Here is a 17,623-nt window from a genome sequence, read left to right on the forward strand (position 1 = left end):
TGTTATGTGAGGTAACATTTTCTGTTTGATCATCTGGACAAGTCAAAAGAATAAGATATTCAGAGGTACAGAATAAAAGAGTAAGGTATTCAGAGAGCCCCGACCTTCTTTAGACCTAGAAGAAAAGTATTGCATTTAAACTAAATACAAGCTATGAGCAATGTCTAAGAGTTTATTCACTCCCATATCAAAGAATATCTAAAAGGAAGAAACATAAGATTCTTATTATGTAGATGGGAAGCTAGCAGGATTTCAGTGTGCATATTAGTACAGGTAAATATTAAGGGATGTTAATTCTAACTCCATTGCATTGTCCATAGATGAACATAATGTGTCCACACCCACCCCATTTTTTGTCTTCTTTGAAAGTGTCCGACTAAATTTTGTTCCACGTTAAACAATGTGCTTATTCCTCTAACTTCATATACCTCTATTTGTATTTTCTCTCAGGAACAACAGTCCCCAAAAAAATTTCAGAACAGTCAAGGCCACTGTATGTAACCAATCATAGAAAGAAAACCAACTTTTGCTTTCAGGAATATGTATAGAAATATTCTTTATTCTTAGTGATTCTAGAATGGCTGTAAAACTATATGATGCTCATTTTAGAGGAAAAAGGAGGCTATGGATACCCATTCCCCATGTGCTAGGAGAAAAGCCATAATATGTTCCCAATGGGGTAGTATTGGGAGCTACCAGTAGATCCTGAAGAAAGTTATTAAAGTAGAAAGAGACAACAAAAGAGAAAACTTATGAAGGAAGAAGAATGGTTTTGTCTAATCCTTTCCCTAGTCTGATATTTTATAAGAGACCTGGGTACTACAGTGAATACCAGCCGACCTTGGGAAATAGCTTAGCTGCCTTATACTCAAATTACTGCTTTCCCTGTCAACCTCTGGCTGCCTGCTACCAATGTTCAGGGAAGGATTCAACTCAAGATCAATGCTGCCTTGTGAGAAACTCACAGGCCAGCCGCAGGGTGTCCACTGTAGCATGACCTCAATCACTTCAGTCTTATCGACTGCTAAAGACTAAGACCATCAGAGACTGTAATGAGAACTAAGATGCTTAGCGTGCTTACAGATGAAGAAATCTAATTTTAGGTTTCCTAATCTTGAATTGAATACCTGGTAGGTATTTTACTTTGAGAACGTGTCACACAATCTGAAGGTATAGTCTGATGGTTAATTGCCATCATCTTTCTTTGCTTTATTAAATTACAGCCCCTCAGGTTTCAATGGCTGATTCAATACAGCTTTGCTTTGCATTGCAAAGATTTGCAGCAGATTCAGAGCCTGTTATTACCTCTCAACTAGAGAACAGTAAAAAATGAAGGGCAGTAAATTAAAATTTGATAACACAATTGCAAATGACTCTCCCACAACACCATGAGTTTTGTTGGAGCTAGGTGTGGGGAGGGTCTTTATTAAATACTTAGGGCTCTGGAAAAATTATGAATTTCTTATACTTCACTTTTATTTTCTCATGTATATTACATAACAGTGATAATTTATTCTAAAAGATATGTATTTCAAAAACGTGAGGAATGGGCTGAATAATTTTGGTCATTCCTTTTTAAGTGTAAACTTTGAAAAATAAATAAATAAACAAAAATACGTTATTTCTAAGGTAATAAATCCTTTCTTTAGAGGTGGTCCCCTGGGTAAATTGTGACATATATTTTTCTGCAAATTAAGCCTTTTAAAACTATAGTCTCAGAGTGAAAAAAATGTATGCATACTCTTCGCTACTAATAAAATAGAGCAATTACATACCCTTCCTCCAAAATATGGCAGTTCTGTTTGTTTTTACAAAAATCATGTAGTTTTGTAATACACTCTGGAGCATGAAAAAAATAACTAAAAGAATACCTCTTTTCCTAAGACTGTTGGGTACTAAATTTTGTTTTTTTTTTTTTTTGCTTTGTGTTTTTGTATTGAAGTCCATCTAATTTGGAGCATTTATATTTGAAAAGGGACTTTCACTCCAGTTGTTTTTGCAGGCAAAGTATCAACTCTATCATTTGATTTTTGTTTCCAATAAAATAATTAAGGATGAAAATTCAAACACAGTATGCATTTATTGTATAAAAATCTTGAAGCAAACATTATTCGTATAATTCTTGGCATTTAAATATTGCTTTATGATAAGACCAAGATACTAAGAAATTGCCAGCAAAAAAAAAAAAAAAAAAAAGGAAGACTTACCTGTAGAATTGAAAAGGATAATATAAAATGTTTCATCAGTTTCAGGGGTATCATCATCGTTGATATACACAGATAAATTCTGCTCCCTTTCTCCAACATCAAACAAAATGACACTGTTCTTTCCACTGGGAACAAAGTCTCCCTCTTCAGCTGTTGCATCTCCATTAACAGTAATATACTGGACAACAACAGCGACATCAGCAGATCCATTCCTTAGGACTGTAAAGTTTGCAACACTTCCTTCTTGAACACTCACTGTCACAGGTTCTGAAAATACAAAAGCAACAAATCTGTCTGAGTTCAAGCCTGAGTTGCTTGCATTTGCTCTGTTTTCTTAATTCTCTCTAGTAGGATCTTCCTCTTCAATGAAACAATAAGATGTATGTGATAAAGGTAGGAAATAATTCAGGTACGAGAGAATATTTTGTACCTTGCCTCCTAACTGATCTCAACATCAACAAAGAGAAAAATGACACACACAAAAAAATGGGAAGGTTCTGAAGGAAACAAATATAAATTAAATACAAAAAAAAAAAAGTTTGGGGAGCTTTTCCACTTGCTCTTTTGGGATTACGATTTCGCAATGATCTGGTTTGTGAAAAAAATCCGTTTTAGGTAGTGTATGTATTCCACATTTATAAACAATAATATCTAACCTGCAAAATAAATGGGATCATCATTCTTTGTTATTTGTAAAATTGCAGTGGTTACATTGCCCAGCCTGGCTCCACCGGTAGCATTGAATAAACTGATGGTGAATACTTCCTCCTCTTCAGGCACCTGAAAGTATTAAGACATTAATTTCTAGCATACAAAACACTGAAGAATTTAAAATGAAAAGTTAGGGGGATTAATAAGCCAGAGATTTCTGAGTGTTGTTTTTATTTGTCAGTCCTTATGTGTCTCAAGAGGGATGATAATTCATACAGTTATACAGAAATTATCATCCATCTACAGTTTTTGTAAGTAAGTCCCTTCCTCTTTATCTTGCACAGATGACCCAAAAGTTACCTTCCAGTTTTATGTTTCTGATACATGTAGTTTTTTTTACAGCTTTATTTATTTATCATTAGGTGTAATCTTTCTTATATTACTTCAAATTTATCAGCATATAGGATTAGGATTGAAATTAGGATTCCAGTTATCAAGATACGAGTTTCAGTCAAACTTTCCTATAACTTTACCACAGTACAATTACTCTCAGCTTCTACCTTTTTTGTTTAGAGGTATGCACAGCTTCTGAAATTTCTCTATGATTTGCAGACATTATCTCAGTTCTACCCAAGTATTTTGATATTTCCTACAAGTTATTAGGCTCTTGAGAAACACACATTCCTTTTTTCTCCTTATACTCTAATGTTTTAGTACTTACTCTTTGTCCCATATTCTCACCCCAAAACACTGTAAAAGTGTTTACCTCATCTGGCAGTGAGTAAATGGTGATATTTTTTGAAAACTCCAGATTATCAAATAAAATAGTCCCTTGCTCTGGATAGACGTCATTGGTACATGCTGGATCAACAACCCAAGACACACTAACATTTCCATAGTTTCCTTGATTTCTTACAACTCTGTAAACAGCTAAAAAACATAAACAGAGTCAGTGTGCATATTCAGAGCAACAGAAATCAAAAAGGAACATCTGAAACATCTGAAACTGAGAAAAAGGAAATACAATAATAACCAATTTCACTTCTTATGAAACCAGTAACATGTTGGAGTGCTACAGAAAAGGACACACAAAGACAGATTACTAAAGCAGTGCAAACTGCTTTAATTTCACATGTTAATTCTTGCCTGTAAAAGTAATTGATAACTGAATAGATCAATTAAAATCACCCATAGGAAGATTTAACTCTACGTTTCTCTTATATAACACCCCATTCTTCATTCTCCACAAACAGAGCTACTACCTCCACGTTGCACTTTGCACATACATCAGTACTCCATCCCTCCTGTCTGGAAAATTCTCTAGCAATCCTTTTTACTCAGTTAATCCCTCTGTTTTTCCACACCCATACTTCTCCACTTCACTCTCCGCTGCTCATCTTGCTTGGCATTGTACCAATCTGTAAAGTCCTGAGTGGAGATTTTAGTAAGAAGTCTCCTAGACTTCTGTTATCCTAGAACAGGGAAAATAAGACTTGCAGAAGCAGACAGCAGATAAAGAAGTAACTCTAATAAAAAGGAATTACCGGTATGGATGACTTCTCCTTTGCTTTCACTTATTGTTACTGTTAGTTCGTAAGGTAGAAACTGAATGATACCATGCGGATCATCATTCTTCAAAATGGTTATACTGACCATTGTGGCATTCCCCAACTTGCCTGGCATTTCACTGTAGCCACTAAGTACCACAGAATATAGCTCATCCAGCTAGAAGAGGGAAACTCAGTCAGAACAAAAATACATATTCAACATCCACATCAAAAACAAAATGGTCTATAGTCCACAGTCCCCCATCAGGCAGAAAGGGATACAAACTTAAAATGAAATCACACACATTCTACATGCAATAAACGTTTGTATAATGCTATCAAATAAAGGAAATTGTTAGAACTTTCTATCTCTAAAAGCATCAGTTTCTCCAAAAGTCTATTATTATTATAAGCAAGGACTTATTTTGTGTACTTAATTTAGAATCGCATAATTTCACAAGTAATGTTTGTAACACACTCTGAAATGTAAATTTTCTTTCCTCCAAGACTTCTTAAGATTCCTGGCTTTGTAACAGGTAAAGCAAAGATTTTTAAACCATGGACAGCATGCTAATTTAGAAAGAATTGATCAACTGGCTTTATTAATCTAATGGGACATGGTACTTTCAAAAAAGTATCAGAGAACATTAGAAAAAAATATTGCATTTATCTATCTAGAAAACAGCATTACTCTACACTGGGGAGAACTCAGTGAAACTGGCTGGTGGTTAGCAGTAAAGAAACACACATGAACTGGTTCTTCACATACAATTCAATTAAACAATGGTGTTCAGTACTACAGAATGTCATGGATGCTAAAACCTTACCTGCGTTCAAAGCGTAACTGCTTCAATTAACAGAAAGAAAATCTGAAGGCACCCAAAGATACCATCCATTACTCCAGACATCCTTGGACTGCCCACCATTGGAGGCTGGGATGGCATTCTGGAGGAAAGTGATTATATATGTCCTGCTCATGTATGTGGCTTTTGGCCACTCTTGGAGATAGAAGAGTATAAAAGGACCTCCTTATTTTTTAGTCCTGACACTACAATTCGTATGTTTTTGCCTGAGCATTTCAGCAGGATGACTTACCTAGTCTAATAATACTGCTGTAAGCAGGGAAATACTTTTATCTCAGCCTGCTGATGAACTAGTAAAAACTGGGAATGGAACTATTAAATAACCCGCTGTTTTAGTGCCTAAGTTTTACTAGATTAACTTATGTTCCTGGCTTCTGTAGTGGAGTTCAGACTTCTTATGTCTCCTTTCTTTGGAGTATGTAGGGAAAAGAAACCTGAATTTCTACAGCAGCCTATGCAATTGAAGTTGGAGTTGCTGTGATCCCCTGATTTCCTCATCATATGGTCCTCCATCCCTCCTTCAATCCATGACTGATGACCACCTGGCCCTACAAAAAGATTATTAACCTTCCTAAAACCTTTATGTTTTGTAAAGCTGGCTTTCTGACATCTTACTCCTAGATCAGCTCATTAGCAGGATCAGACAAACACAACTAACTGCTTATGCAAAATACAGCATAGGAATGTGCATGTAAAGGCAGCAAAAAATGCTGAATCACAGCAGCTAAAATTTATGTTAACATAAATGTGGTAAAATCAAACCCTTGCAAACTTCCTGATGGAATCCAGGATGGCTGATGCACAGGAAAGGGAACAAGCTACAGAAAAGCAGAAAGCAAAGAGAAAAGCAACAGACACATGCCTCAAATTGTGCAGATTTCTGGGATTACAAAACAATAGAGATATCAGAGAAATGAATATTCAGGCAAGACTGACAAGACCTGATTTGTATTGATATAAAGTGCTTTCATATGGTGCTTGACTATCTTATAGGCCTTTCAGTCACTCCTCCTCTATCTATTTCTCACACTTAAGAAAAAGAAAGCCTTCAAATGTTACAGAAAAATTGCTGGTATTTACAGGTGAAACCATCTATATTTTAGTAAGTGACAAACAAATATGTATGTGAATGCAATTTAAAGAGAGAAAAATATTAATTCTTACCTCTGGAATCCCATCCATCCTTGTCAGTAGAGTAATTATGATCTCTCTTTCACCAGGCTTAAACTCCAGAATTCCTGTGCTTCCATAAAACTCATTATTATCTCTTGGTTCTACAGTGTAGCGCAGAAACTGTCTGATGAGGCTTCCTCTAGTGCGAACAATCTGCAGCTCAACAGACTCCCCTTCCTGCAAAAAAATAAAATTAATCTTTTTCTAGCACTCTGTTAGAACTAAGTCGTCTGTAATGTTTAAGTGACGTTACTCGGATAGCTACCTTGATGCTGTAGGGACCTCTGGAAGAGGAAGAAAATTCGAACACTCCTCCAGGATCATCGTTTTCCAAAATTGTAATTTCACAAGTAGTAAACCCGTATTTCAGTATCTGATTTTCCACACTGACCCTGAGAAAGGAAGGTAAGAGGTTTTTTTCAAGTTGCAACTCTGTTTAGCAAATCCATACAGAGGAGATCAGGATATTGACAAATTTTATGAATAAATTATGAAAGCCAACAGTTACCTACAAGGATTAAAACAAGTTAAGAATGATACAACATCAGAATGTTTTATCCATTCGTAAAAAATAAATAAATAAATAAATAAAATAAATAATTGCCTCTGAAGTAACTTTTTGTTTGTTTGTTTCTGATTAGCTTTTTATAGCTAGTAACTCTGTTGTTTGTTTGTCTGTTTTTGATAACACATGCACACAACACACAGGAAAAGAAACAGAATAGTGCCAGGAAAAAAAAAAAAAAAAGTTAGTTAAATTCAGAACTACTTTGTACTTGGATCAAGGTATAAAGGAAATTCCAAAATCACCTATGCTGAGATTACACTGAAAAGCATAAATTTCCATTATTGCTTTGTTTGTCAAAGTTTACTACTGACATAAAGAGGCAGAAATTTGACCCTCGATACCATGGATTTCATCCTCAGCTCTGTGTTAGCCTGCCTTCTGTAGATGTGGAGACTACCTGTAGGATCCCTGTCTGACTCTACAAAATGTTGGACCTGCTCTCAGTAGCTCAGACTCATTCCCCTTTCTCATTACTCCTTTAAAGCACATGCTGAATGGTGCAAGAATGAAGTACGTTGACCAAATACGCATACTTCAGATTCCTCTCAGTAAAGGATTTCTCTCTCTGGGCTTCTCCTACACCATCTTGATCGTACTCTGTGACAGGAATGGGCAGTATCTGATAACAGTAATGAACCTTGCATATTACTTGCTTGCCTTTCCTCAGAAGCAGTAATTTTCATCATTTTAAATTTCTTATATTAAAAATTCCAGAGAAGCACTATTGCAGGATGCATCAAGAATACACCTTCAGATTGATGGTCTGCATATGATTTATTACATGTAGTTTTAGGTACTTAGATTCCTTTGCATCTTTCACATTTCCTGTCAGTATTGTATTTTTCAATGAAATCGTGGTCCTGCATACTGTACATATTTTTGTGCTTTCACTGTGCTACAACCTAGACTTTATCAAACACTATTTCATGAAGAAATGTGATCTATTATATCCAGTTTTTGAAATCAGGCCCAGAACTGTGTCCAGAAGCACGTTTTAAGTAACTGGAACCTACACACACAAAAACAACTTAGCATTGTTGTAGCACAGTCTACAGGACAGGGTACAGGATGCAAAATAGGTAATACCTATTTAATAGAGTAACGTGCTCATGTTTGTTACATGTTTAAAAAAAAAAAAAGTCGGTAGAAAAAATAACCTGTGTTATATAAATTATATGCATGTTAGTCTAAATCAAGATAACTTTCCTTGTCTTTGACTAGAGAAAATTACTCTGTAACTCTAATCAGTTCAGCCATTTAGTTGGGGCAAACTGTATTTGTAGCAGTTTAAAACAATTAATTCATTATTCCATGAAACACTCAAATATCAAACACTGAGCCATGCATTCATAACTTTCATCATTCACAGATCCTACATAAAGAAATGCCTTCAAGCAAGAACCCCATGCCATCAAACGAAACACCAAAGGGGAAGCATGCGTTGTCTGAAGAGATGCAGAGACGTGATTCTTGGGGGGGAAAGAAATGATAAAGACAGTTTCTGTCCAAACCAACCACTTCTAAAACAAAGCATTGATTCACTGAGGACAGAAAACAGTTCACCGCACTTACCCAAAGAACACGACAAACCTTTCTGTCTCTACCCTGTCAACACAGAGGAAAAAAAAAAAAAAAAAAAGAGGATGTAGAAAGTAATGAAAGTGCCACTTACTAAAATTTCAATACTACCCATCTTATAAAAGAACAAAAAACTAACAAAAGGGACAAAAAAAAAAAAAAGAAAAAGAAAAAAAAGAAGGCTTTCTTTTTACTTTCCAAAAGTTTATAATGTTCTTTTTATGGGAACCCTGCTTGCTTGGCATTTTCCTGTTGACAAAGGCCAGCAAGTGGGCAGTTCCCACTTAGGAGGAGTGACCCCATGACCAATTCAGCATGTCAAGAGCCACTCAAGGTGTTCCCTACCAAGCCCTCCTCAAAGAGCTTGATTACTGACTGCGTGATCACAACTGCAGCAGCCATCCACGATTATAACCCTTTATTAGGGAAATACATCTACGTGCCTCTGTGATATGGTGTTTCATCAGTCTGACAAAGCAATGATAAAAACAGATAAGCACAGAAAGAGTACTGATGGGTACACAAGGAAAAGTAATTAGGCACAAAATCACAGCAAACCTCATTTACAACAATTTTTTAGTTAATCAGATTACCAAAGTAGTATATATACATGTATAACATAAATACAAATATAAGAAAGAGAAGCAGAAGGAGAAAAAGGGGAAAAAGAGGGGACAAGGAAATAAAGGGACAAAAAAAAAAAAGAAAAAGGGGAAAGGAAAAGGTATTTGCTAATCAAAAGGTTAAAAAATTAAATCAAGTTTCAACCAAGCATTTATAACAAAACTGCCACATGAAGTCAGTCAAAAGGGCAGCATTATTCTGCAATAGTAATCATGTATTTTGGCTTTCTTAATCAAAAATACATTAAATACAAAAACTGTATCGTCTATCAAAGCACCAAAAACAGATTAAAACAGTGTTTGTAAGGTGATAATTGGGCTCCACTAATCTCAAAAATAATTTAAATTTGGAATTCAATACAGACAAGAGTTCACTCTAAATTCTGAGAAGTAAATACATTCACAGACGTTCTTTCGAATAGGAAGTCTGAATTAATTGAAATTTGTTATTGATATTCACTGAAGCTAGGTATATATTGAGACATTCTCCCTTCCCTCAGAAACATGCAAAAGCATTCAAAAAACAGCAAAATATTAACACAATGAAAAGATCAAGGAGAAGATTCCAGAGTTGGTAATGCTAAAATTTAATTATATCGCTAAGCTGTTAGTAAAATAATTTACAACAGAAAATAAAAATGAATCACTATATCAAGTGAGCTTTTGATATGTATTAAACCTAGACAGCTTTCAGGTCAGGAAGCAACCAGTAAAATTCAGTCCATCAACTGGTAAAAAAGAACGTTGTTCAGGTGGTTTCTCCATACAAACCCCATCTTGAACACCTGGATCCTTTTATTTATTTACTTATTTGTTTGTTTGTTTGTTTATTTATTTATTATCTGGTCATTTTTTTTCTCTGGCTGATATCATGAGTGGTCAGACCGCTATCACTGCCCTGGCACAGTAATGTTAGTTACTTCTCCAAAAAGTCATAAAACATCCTATGCAGAAACTTAATAGAAGCAGCTAGGTTTAGGTTTCCAGCTCCAAGATGCTGTTAAGCAAACAATGAATGAACGAAGCTGTGGCTGCCCCATCCCTGGAGGTATTCAAGACCAGGTTGGATGAGGCTGTGGCCAACCTGATCTAGTAGGTGCCATCCCTGCCCATGGCAGAGGGGTTGGAAGTGGATGATCTTTAAGGTCCCTTCCAACCTGAGCCATTCTGTGATTCGAAGAATGGTGCACTCAGTAGTATTCTTTATATCTATACTCTAAGGCATATACATGTAACTTTTCATAACATAGAATGCATATCCCTAACAAGAAATTTTTAAAAAATAGTATTGAAAAAAAAAAGAAGAATTAAGAGAACAAAGATAAATTAGGAAAGTACATTTTAAATTTAAATCCAAAATGTTTGTTGTAAAGTATTCTCACAGGTTTACTTTTTTCTAGGAATAATAAAAAAAAAAAAATCCCAATTCTATTGTTTTGAACAATTACATTGTAATGCAATTATCATACTCACATCCTGCAAACTTTTATCCTTTTAATCCAAATGCTTGCTTTTCGGTTCAGTGTACTCTTCATGTGCTAAACCTAAGTCCATACAGGGCTAAACCAGGCAAGGTGAAGCGTTCAGCAAATAACTGCATAATACTTCCAGCAGCCAGCTCAGATCGACCCGGAGGAGCTACGGGGCTGGACACAGGGTCCGTGCCACCAGAGAGCTGCCAGGACACCAGCCCCATCCCCTGCCACGTGCACTTCCAACCTCGAAGAACAGAGGGGCGTTCATATACCACCCTTACACCACGGAGGAGATGCTCCCAGACTGCCTGACACTACACGGGTCCAGTTCAGTCCCGTTTCACTCCTCGTGGTATGTGAAACCAGCTCTTTAGGTGTTCCTCTGACAGCAGTATGGAAACAGGACAAAGAGGGCTATTCAGAAGCAGCAATAAAAGTTAAAACAGCTGCTTTGACATGGTGGCTTAACCGTGGCCAGCAGCTCCTCCAGCTAGTGAAAAGAACTCTTGACCAGGAATAAGGTGATACCAATCACTGGGAAAGCCACTTCCCTGTTTTTATCCTCAGCTTATTTTTTCCTGTAAAATGGCTATGTATGGACATGAAGTTTCATATCGTCACAGACAGTAAACCCTGGCAATGCTTATGATGCTGCCAAAAGAAATACAACCTCAAAGTGTGTAAAGCATTTCTTATACAACAAGACTAATGTGAAATGACTGATCATTAGGGAAATTCTTTCAGTAAAAAAAATCATAATTATTATGTAGCAAGAACTACAGATGAATTAGGACAACTGACAGGAGCTTCAAAATGTTTCTTACACTTTTTTAAACATGCAGTACAAGAAAATAGGAGAAATTAGAGTTTTGACTAAGTTTAAGGTACCATGAGAATTTCAATGTTAAGAACTAACTAGAACCACAAAATAATTAAATAAATAAATGAAAAATAGCTTTGAAGTTAATAACTTTTGACAAAATCTGGAATTTCTGCAGAACCTGAGTGTTCTGAAAGACACATGAGAAACTTAATTTCCACTGTGAATCTACATGGCTGTCATTATTAAACCACACTTCTCTAAAAGACTTTCTTTTCTATCAGGGTATCTCAAAAAGGGGGAAGTGAAATTGCTTGTGGAACATTACTCAATTTGCTTGCATTCAGTGTTCACCCCCTCTTCAATTTTTTCAGGATTATCTACTGATTTAATTAGAGGCAGGCTCTAGCTCTAAAGAACTGCATTAAAGTAGGATTTGCCACATTAGACTTTCCATAGTGCCTCTCATCAGAGGAAACACCTTCTCTCCAGGTTTAATCCATCATTTATTTGATTTTTGAGGCTATTTTAATTTTTCTGAGTCATAGCAGGAGAGATATGTTGTTATTTTGAGAAGTAATGAAAACAAGCAGTAGGTGTCCAGCGCACTCATTTCAACATTCTACTATTTTCAAATGACTTTTTCCCCGTTAAAACGCAGTCTGATCAAACCCTTGAGGCATCCCTGGAGGTTTTCAAGGCCAGGTTGGACTAGGCTGTGGGCCGACCTGATCTAATGGGTGGCATCCCTGCCCATGGCACTGGGGTTGGAAACTGATGATCTTTAAGGTCCCTTCCAACCCAAGCTATTCTGTGATTCTATGAAAATTTACATAAGTAAGATAGATATGGTTTTGAAACAGACACTAACCAAAGGGAATTACCAAGTAAGGAGAAAATCCTAGCTCCATTAAGCAGTATGGCAGTGAGTAACCCACAACACATAAACCCTTAAGCCCTGTCCATCAACACTACACAGTGATTTAAATGGCCCTCCTATGCTTTTCTAACTTTTTGACATGTAGCAACCTCTAAAACCCAAAAATGTTTAAAAACTGCCAGATATTTCACAGTGAAATAGTCAAGTCTGTATTTTACATTTGTAATTTTCAAAAAATTACTTCATAACTCATAGGTCTAATCATTTTCCACATAAACTGATGACAGAATGTCAGCCTATGGAAATCTGTATCCCATCACAGAAATCACTAGAACAATAAAAATCTTCAAATAACGTTGCTTCAGTTTATCATATATAGTAAATGAGATTTATGTCGTAACATATGCATATGGATCTGTTCTGGCATCCTAACTTCCATGAGTTAAGACTCAAAAAATGCTGGAGCATAAGGACTGCCTAAACAGTTGTCTGTTTGTTGATTATCACTTCCACAAAATAAAAGTGATTTATCCCCAGATCCCAAAGTCTCCAAGTTCTCAGTCTCACCACCACTCACTCATGAGCACAAACACAGGCCACGTCCCCAGCCCACATACCCTGCAGGTTCTGGCCCTCTGGTTGTGCCAGGTGCCAAACTGATAGCTGTCTGCACCTTAACTGGGGGGCTGATAACTGCCAGTGAGAGATTACGTTGTGTAGAAGGAAAAAACAGCAATCAGATTTAAAAAAAACTGATTTCTGTTTGTGCTTACCAGGTAAAATGAACAGCCCTAGTATGCATATATGCTCTCACAAAGCACACACACAATTTCCATGGCCTGTTCCACCTACATTCATCAAGAAGACCAAGGTCTTTCCTTTCTCACATAGATTTCACTACAGACATCTGGTTTTATTTATGCTTGGTCTCAATTCAGGCCTATTCAGATAGGGCAGGCATTCAACCTGAATCTGCTCCTAAAAAAAGAAAATATAAAGAAGCTTCAGCAGATACAAGACTCTCTTGCTCCTTCATTACTCATCATTACTCATCTGTGTTCTTTGGAATCATATTTTTCATGTTATACATTTTCCTCCAGTTTGTGGACAAAATTCAGAGCTAGTTTTAATATCTGTGGTCTAAGTATAGAGAGCATAAAGCAAGAAAGGATAACATTGTTTTTAATGGCTTGGAAAAAATATAGTTATGGATGCACTTAAAGCTCATTTAAAATTGAACTGCCTTGACAATACCACTAAGCCGTAAATAATACATCCTTGTTAGAACTAATTATTTTGATTATTTTACCCGTGCTATTAATAATTGCAATACATTGAATGCTTATGAACATATGTCTATGTCTGTAGTTTCATTAAAGTTCTTACATGCTTTCTTTTCTCGCTGACTTATGCTACAATTTACGGAACAGTACAAGCACATCTACAGCACAGTGCATCTTTGTTTTCATGCTCATTCACTACTGCTGTGAGGTGCTGGCTGCCAGCCTCGGAAACTGAAATCTTCTATTTGTCCACAAAATACCAACCAGGCTGAAAGCAATAGCACGGGCGTACACGTAACCCTGCCAGTATCCTTCAACCCTAATTTGAAGAGTCATGTCTAGTACTGAAAGGATGATCTCTGCAGTCATTTCATTCTTGGCTTCTGCTAATTAGTTGAAGTGAGGGATGCTACCAAGGTCTAGAGAAAAGTTCAGATTCTATCTCCTCCTTGCTTACTTCTTTTTCCAGGACAGACCACCTGTTCCTCGGTTCACTCTCTGACCCTGCCAAGTGTGGGAAAGCTGCTTACTGTTGGCACACTTTTCACCATCCACTTCATGATCAACAGAGCCTACGGCTTGCACCATACACAGCAAAAGCAGAACACTGGTTGTATTTGTTCAGCTGCCAGTTCAATCCCTGTTGCAGCCACCATTTTCAAGGTATAGCCTACAGTTGTAACTCAGGATAAATGGCAGAAAACTGTACTTTCACACACGTGAATCAAAAAAGTTACCCTTTCATGCTGCTTACTTCTATCTACTTACTTGTTTACCTCAATACCACTCTGCATTCTTGGCCACCTTACACTCAAAACTTGAACCATCATTTCTAATCCTAGTTTCCCCCTTTGTGCCAGAGACTCTAAAAAAATTCCTTGAGACAAACCAGTTTCTCCCACAGAAAGAAAGCGGAGAACTGCTTGCAATAGTCTCTGTTTTTATTCTGAAAAGGATTGCCTTTTTAATGTAATGAGTAGCCAAGGTAGAATAAAATAACTAGTTCTGAACTACATGCATTAACCAGCCACCTTTTAATCAAGCAAGCCAATCCCGCAAAGGAATAACATCTTCCCTGTGTGCCATAAAGATGTTCGAAAACCATGTTTTCTGAAATGGGATCTTCTAGTGATCAACAACAGCGTGAGGAGCTTCTTGCCTATTGTTTGCTAATGTGGAATCACTGTGGATATCTGTTGTGGATATCTAAGAGCTAGCCTACGCTTCCTGTACAGAATAAAAATACTTCTTCTGCATAAGGTAAGGACTATGTAAGTAGTAGATGTTCAGTGTGGAAGCTGGTGCTGGCAGACCACTGTAGTATGTTTTCAGTAAAAGTGGAAAACGTACCTTAGACAAATAGGAGGTAATACAAGAGCACGTGTGGTGGTATTTCTGTATTTACTTATGTAACTGAGCTGTGGGAAGCAGGACAGACGATATAGCCAAGACACTCTTGTTAGTAACTCAAAGAGGGAAAAGACTCCTGATTATAAACTAATTTAAGTTTTCTGAACAGTGTTCACATGCAGATAATAGTATCACCTGAGGGCCCTTACAGCCTGTTATCCTAAAATCCTCCACTAGATGAGAAGGGAGACCAGAACACTGTGCTTCAGAAACCCCACTGCATTCTCATTAGCAGAAGACTGCAATAATAGTCACACTGGGATATTCTGGGGGCTATGAGCTGACAGAAGTATCTAATTATCAAGGAATATTGAACATGCAGATCAAACAAATAAACTGCAAGTCTAATTCTACAGTGACACCCAAGTTATAAATGTTTTTTCTGACAGAAAAAGTTCTGCATTGCTTTTTAGTTCTCACTTTAGTTTTTCCCATTATCTTACTAAATATTATTTTTCCGAAAAAAAAAAAAGTGTTAAAACCAAGAGCTATAAAAAAGATCAAAACTGAAAGAACTTTCTAAATAGCATACAGAATTTTCATGAAAATATAAACAGTTAAGTCATTAGATAATAAATGCAAAATGGTTTCTTACATTGATCTCCAGTCAAAGAACCCATACACAGTCTGAAACAAGGGCCCACTATTTCTTCAGACACATATCAACACAATGCAAGCAATACCATGTAATTAACACTGTGCTAATCTGTTATGCATAAATTGAGTACTGCAGCTGATACATATGAATAGAGAATAGGGTACAATACCTGTCCAAAGTTAATAACACAGTTTCGTTCATTTCAGGTACATCATCAGCTTTAATGGTGATGTTAATTGTGGTATCACTTTGTCCAGATAAGAAAACCACGGAGCCGTTAAAAGGACTTATATCATCCTGTGTTACCGCCTTTTGATTGGGACCAGAGGGTTTCAAACTCCAGAACACAGTTGCTTGACCATCAGTCCCATCTCGATGCAATGCAATGGAAACCTGTGAAACACATTAATTTGTTGTGACTTGCAAAAGTAGATGCAAAACCGATTACTCCCTTGCAAATTACTATTTGAATAAATAATAATAAAAACAAAAGTTTGGCCAGTTCTAATTTGAGAATGGGAAATGATCTATCTTATTCAGGATTTGTCTCAGTCCTACTTTACATGACTATGCTCGCAATTGGTGAGAGAGACTAACTGCAGTATCTTTTGCTCTGTGTGAGCATCAAGGGCTAACTGGTTTTAGATACTTACACAGAAAGCAAAGACCAATCTCAGTTCTCTGGAAATCAGTAACAGATTATTTCAGAGCATTTTTTTTTTTTTTTTAAAGAAGAGAATATTTAGGATAAGACAGAACTTACAGGAAGGCTTTTCCTCACATTAATTGTCAAATGCTACACTGAATACAGCAAACTCCACCTTCTCCAAATAAGTTTTCCATAGCAAAAGACAATATAAAAAGGCTTACTTACCAGCGTAGCAGGGGAATCTTCTGGTTCAGAAAGAATAATCGGTAGATTGCTAATAAAGCCTATTTCTCCATTTGCAATATCTGGAGTAATCCTCAAAGAAATATTTCGAATTTCGCCTAATCTAGGACTCACAGATGGGACTAGAGGAATTCTATTCACCAGTTCAACTCCTTCCAGCTGTAGGAAAAAGTAAAAGAAAAGTGAGAAATAAGAAGCCTCAGCACCAAGTCAGAACAGTTCTGACATTTCAGAGTAATTTTCATATAAAGGAAGTATACATCTCCAGAGCAAATTCTTCCTACTGATAGCACTGCTGTTATAAAAATTTGTAAGTAGACATGTCAAAGAAATTAAGTGGATATTGTTGAGCTGTCAGCAGAATGGTACACCTCCCAGACAAATCATGTTAGTGTATGTAATTAAACACAGATCAAGCCAGAGAGAGAGACTCTGTTCCAGATCAGCTGATACATTACTAGAGCTATTAACAACAGTCATTGATGAGCAGCATAGGCAATTGTCTAACATCATTTTTTGTGTCTTGCATTGATAAAAATCTAGGGAAATCACTGAAGTCATAATAATTTACAGCCCTTGATCAAACAGCCAAATAATAATCCACTTTTCTTTCCTCTCCACAAAATTTTAAGGAATTCTCTATCTAAGAACTACCAGAGCCACATTAAGAATTTAAATTCAGTACAGTATTTCAAAACTGTATTTTACTTGTCACTGCATTTCTGATAGATTATAGATACTAAGAGGAAATAGATTTTTTTTCATCCTTTTCTTTAAAAGGGAAGCATCACTCGCTAAGCCCAGCACCAGTAGTGACACACCAAGGAAAGCAGAACTTGCCTGTTTAATTATTTCCTTTAAATATTATTTATTCCATGTGATTCTGTCTACATGCATCATTACAATAAATGTTTCCATAACAGATTTGCATATATTTCTGTGAACATTTCACTGGGGCATAAACTCCCACTGACATTTTTTCTTGGAGTTATCAGGTGTTATCATAGAGTAAAGCTTTATTTTTTGGGGATAAAATAGTGGCCTTTCTTAAATTC

At 36.4% G+C, this 17,623-nt stretch overlaps 1 protein-coding gene across 1 annotated transcript in view; it reads right to left on the reverse strand.

Annotated features, from left to right (window-relative positions):
• Nucleotides 1–17,623, reverse strand: part of LOC308187047 (adhesion G-protein coupled receptor V1-like) — a gene marked incomplete at its 3' end in the record, with an annotated part of 144,508 nt that overhangs the window by 73,282 nt on the left and 53,603 nt on the right. Inside the window, exons 36-44 of the mRNA XM_080609204.1 lie at nucleotides 16,551–16,727; nucleotides 15,846–16,069; nucleotides 8,582–8,614; nucleotides 6,707–6,833; nucleotides 6,433–6,618; nucleotides 4,403–4,583; nucleotides 3,625–3,788; nucleotides 2,864–2,987; nucleotides 2,208–2,474 (exon numbers count right to left, since the gene is read on the reverse strand). Of these exons, the coding sequence (XP_080465330.1) occupies nucleotides 2,208–2,474; nucleotides 2,864–2,987; nucleotides 3,625–3,788; nucleotides 4,403–4,583; nucleotides 6,433–6,618; nucleotides 6,707–6,833; nucleotides 8,582–8,614; nucleotides 15,846–16,069; nucleotides 16,551–16,727 (1,483 nt within the window). The remainder of the gene's footprint in view (nucleotides 1–2,207; nucleotides 2,475–2,863; nucleotides 2,988–3,624; nucleotides 3,789–4,402; nucleotides 4,584–6,432; nucleotides 6,619–6,706; nucleotides 6,834–8,581; nucleotides 8,615–15,845; nucleotides 16,070–16,550; nucleotides 16,728–17,623) is intronic.

Source organism: Anser brachyrhynchus, assembly GCF_964034855.1.
Source record: "Anser brachyrhynchus genome assembly, contig: SCAFFOLD_126, whole genome shotgun sequence".
Taxonomy (NCBI): Eukaryota; Metazoa; Chordata; class Aves; order Anseriformes; family Anatidae; genus Anser; species Anser brachyrhynchus.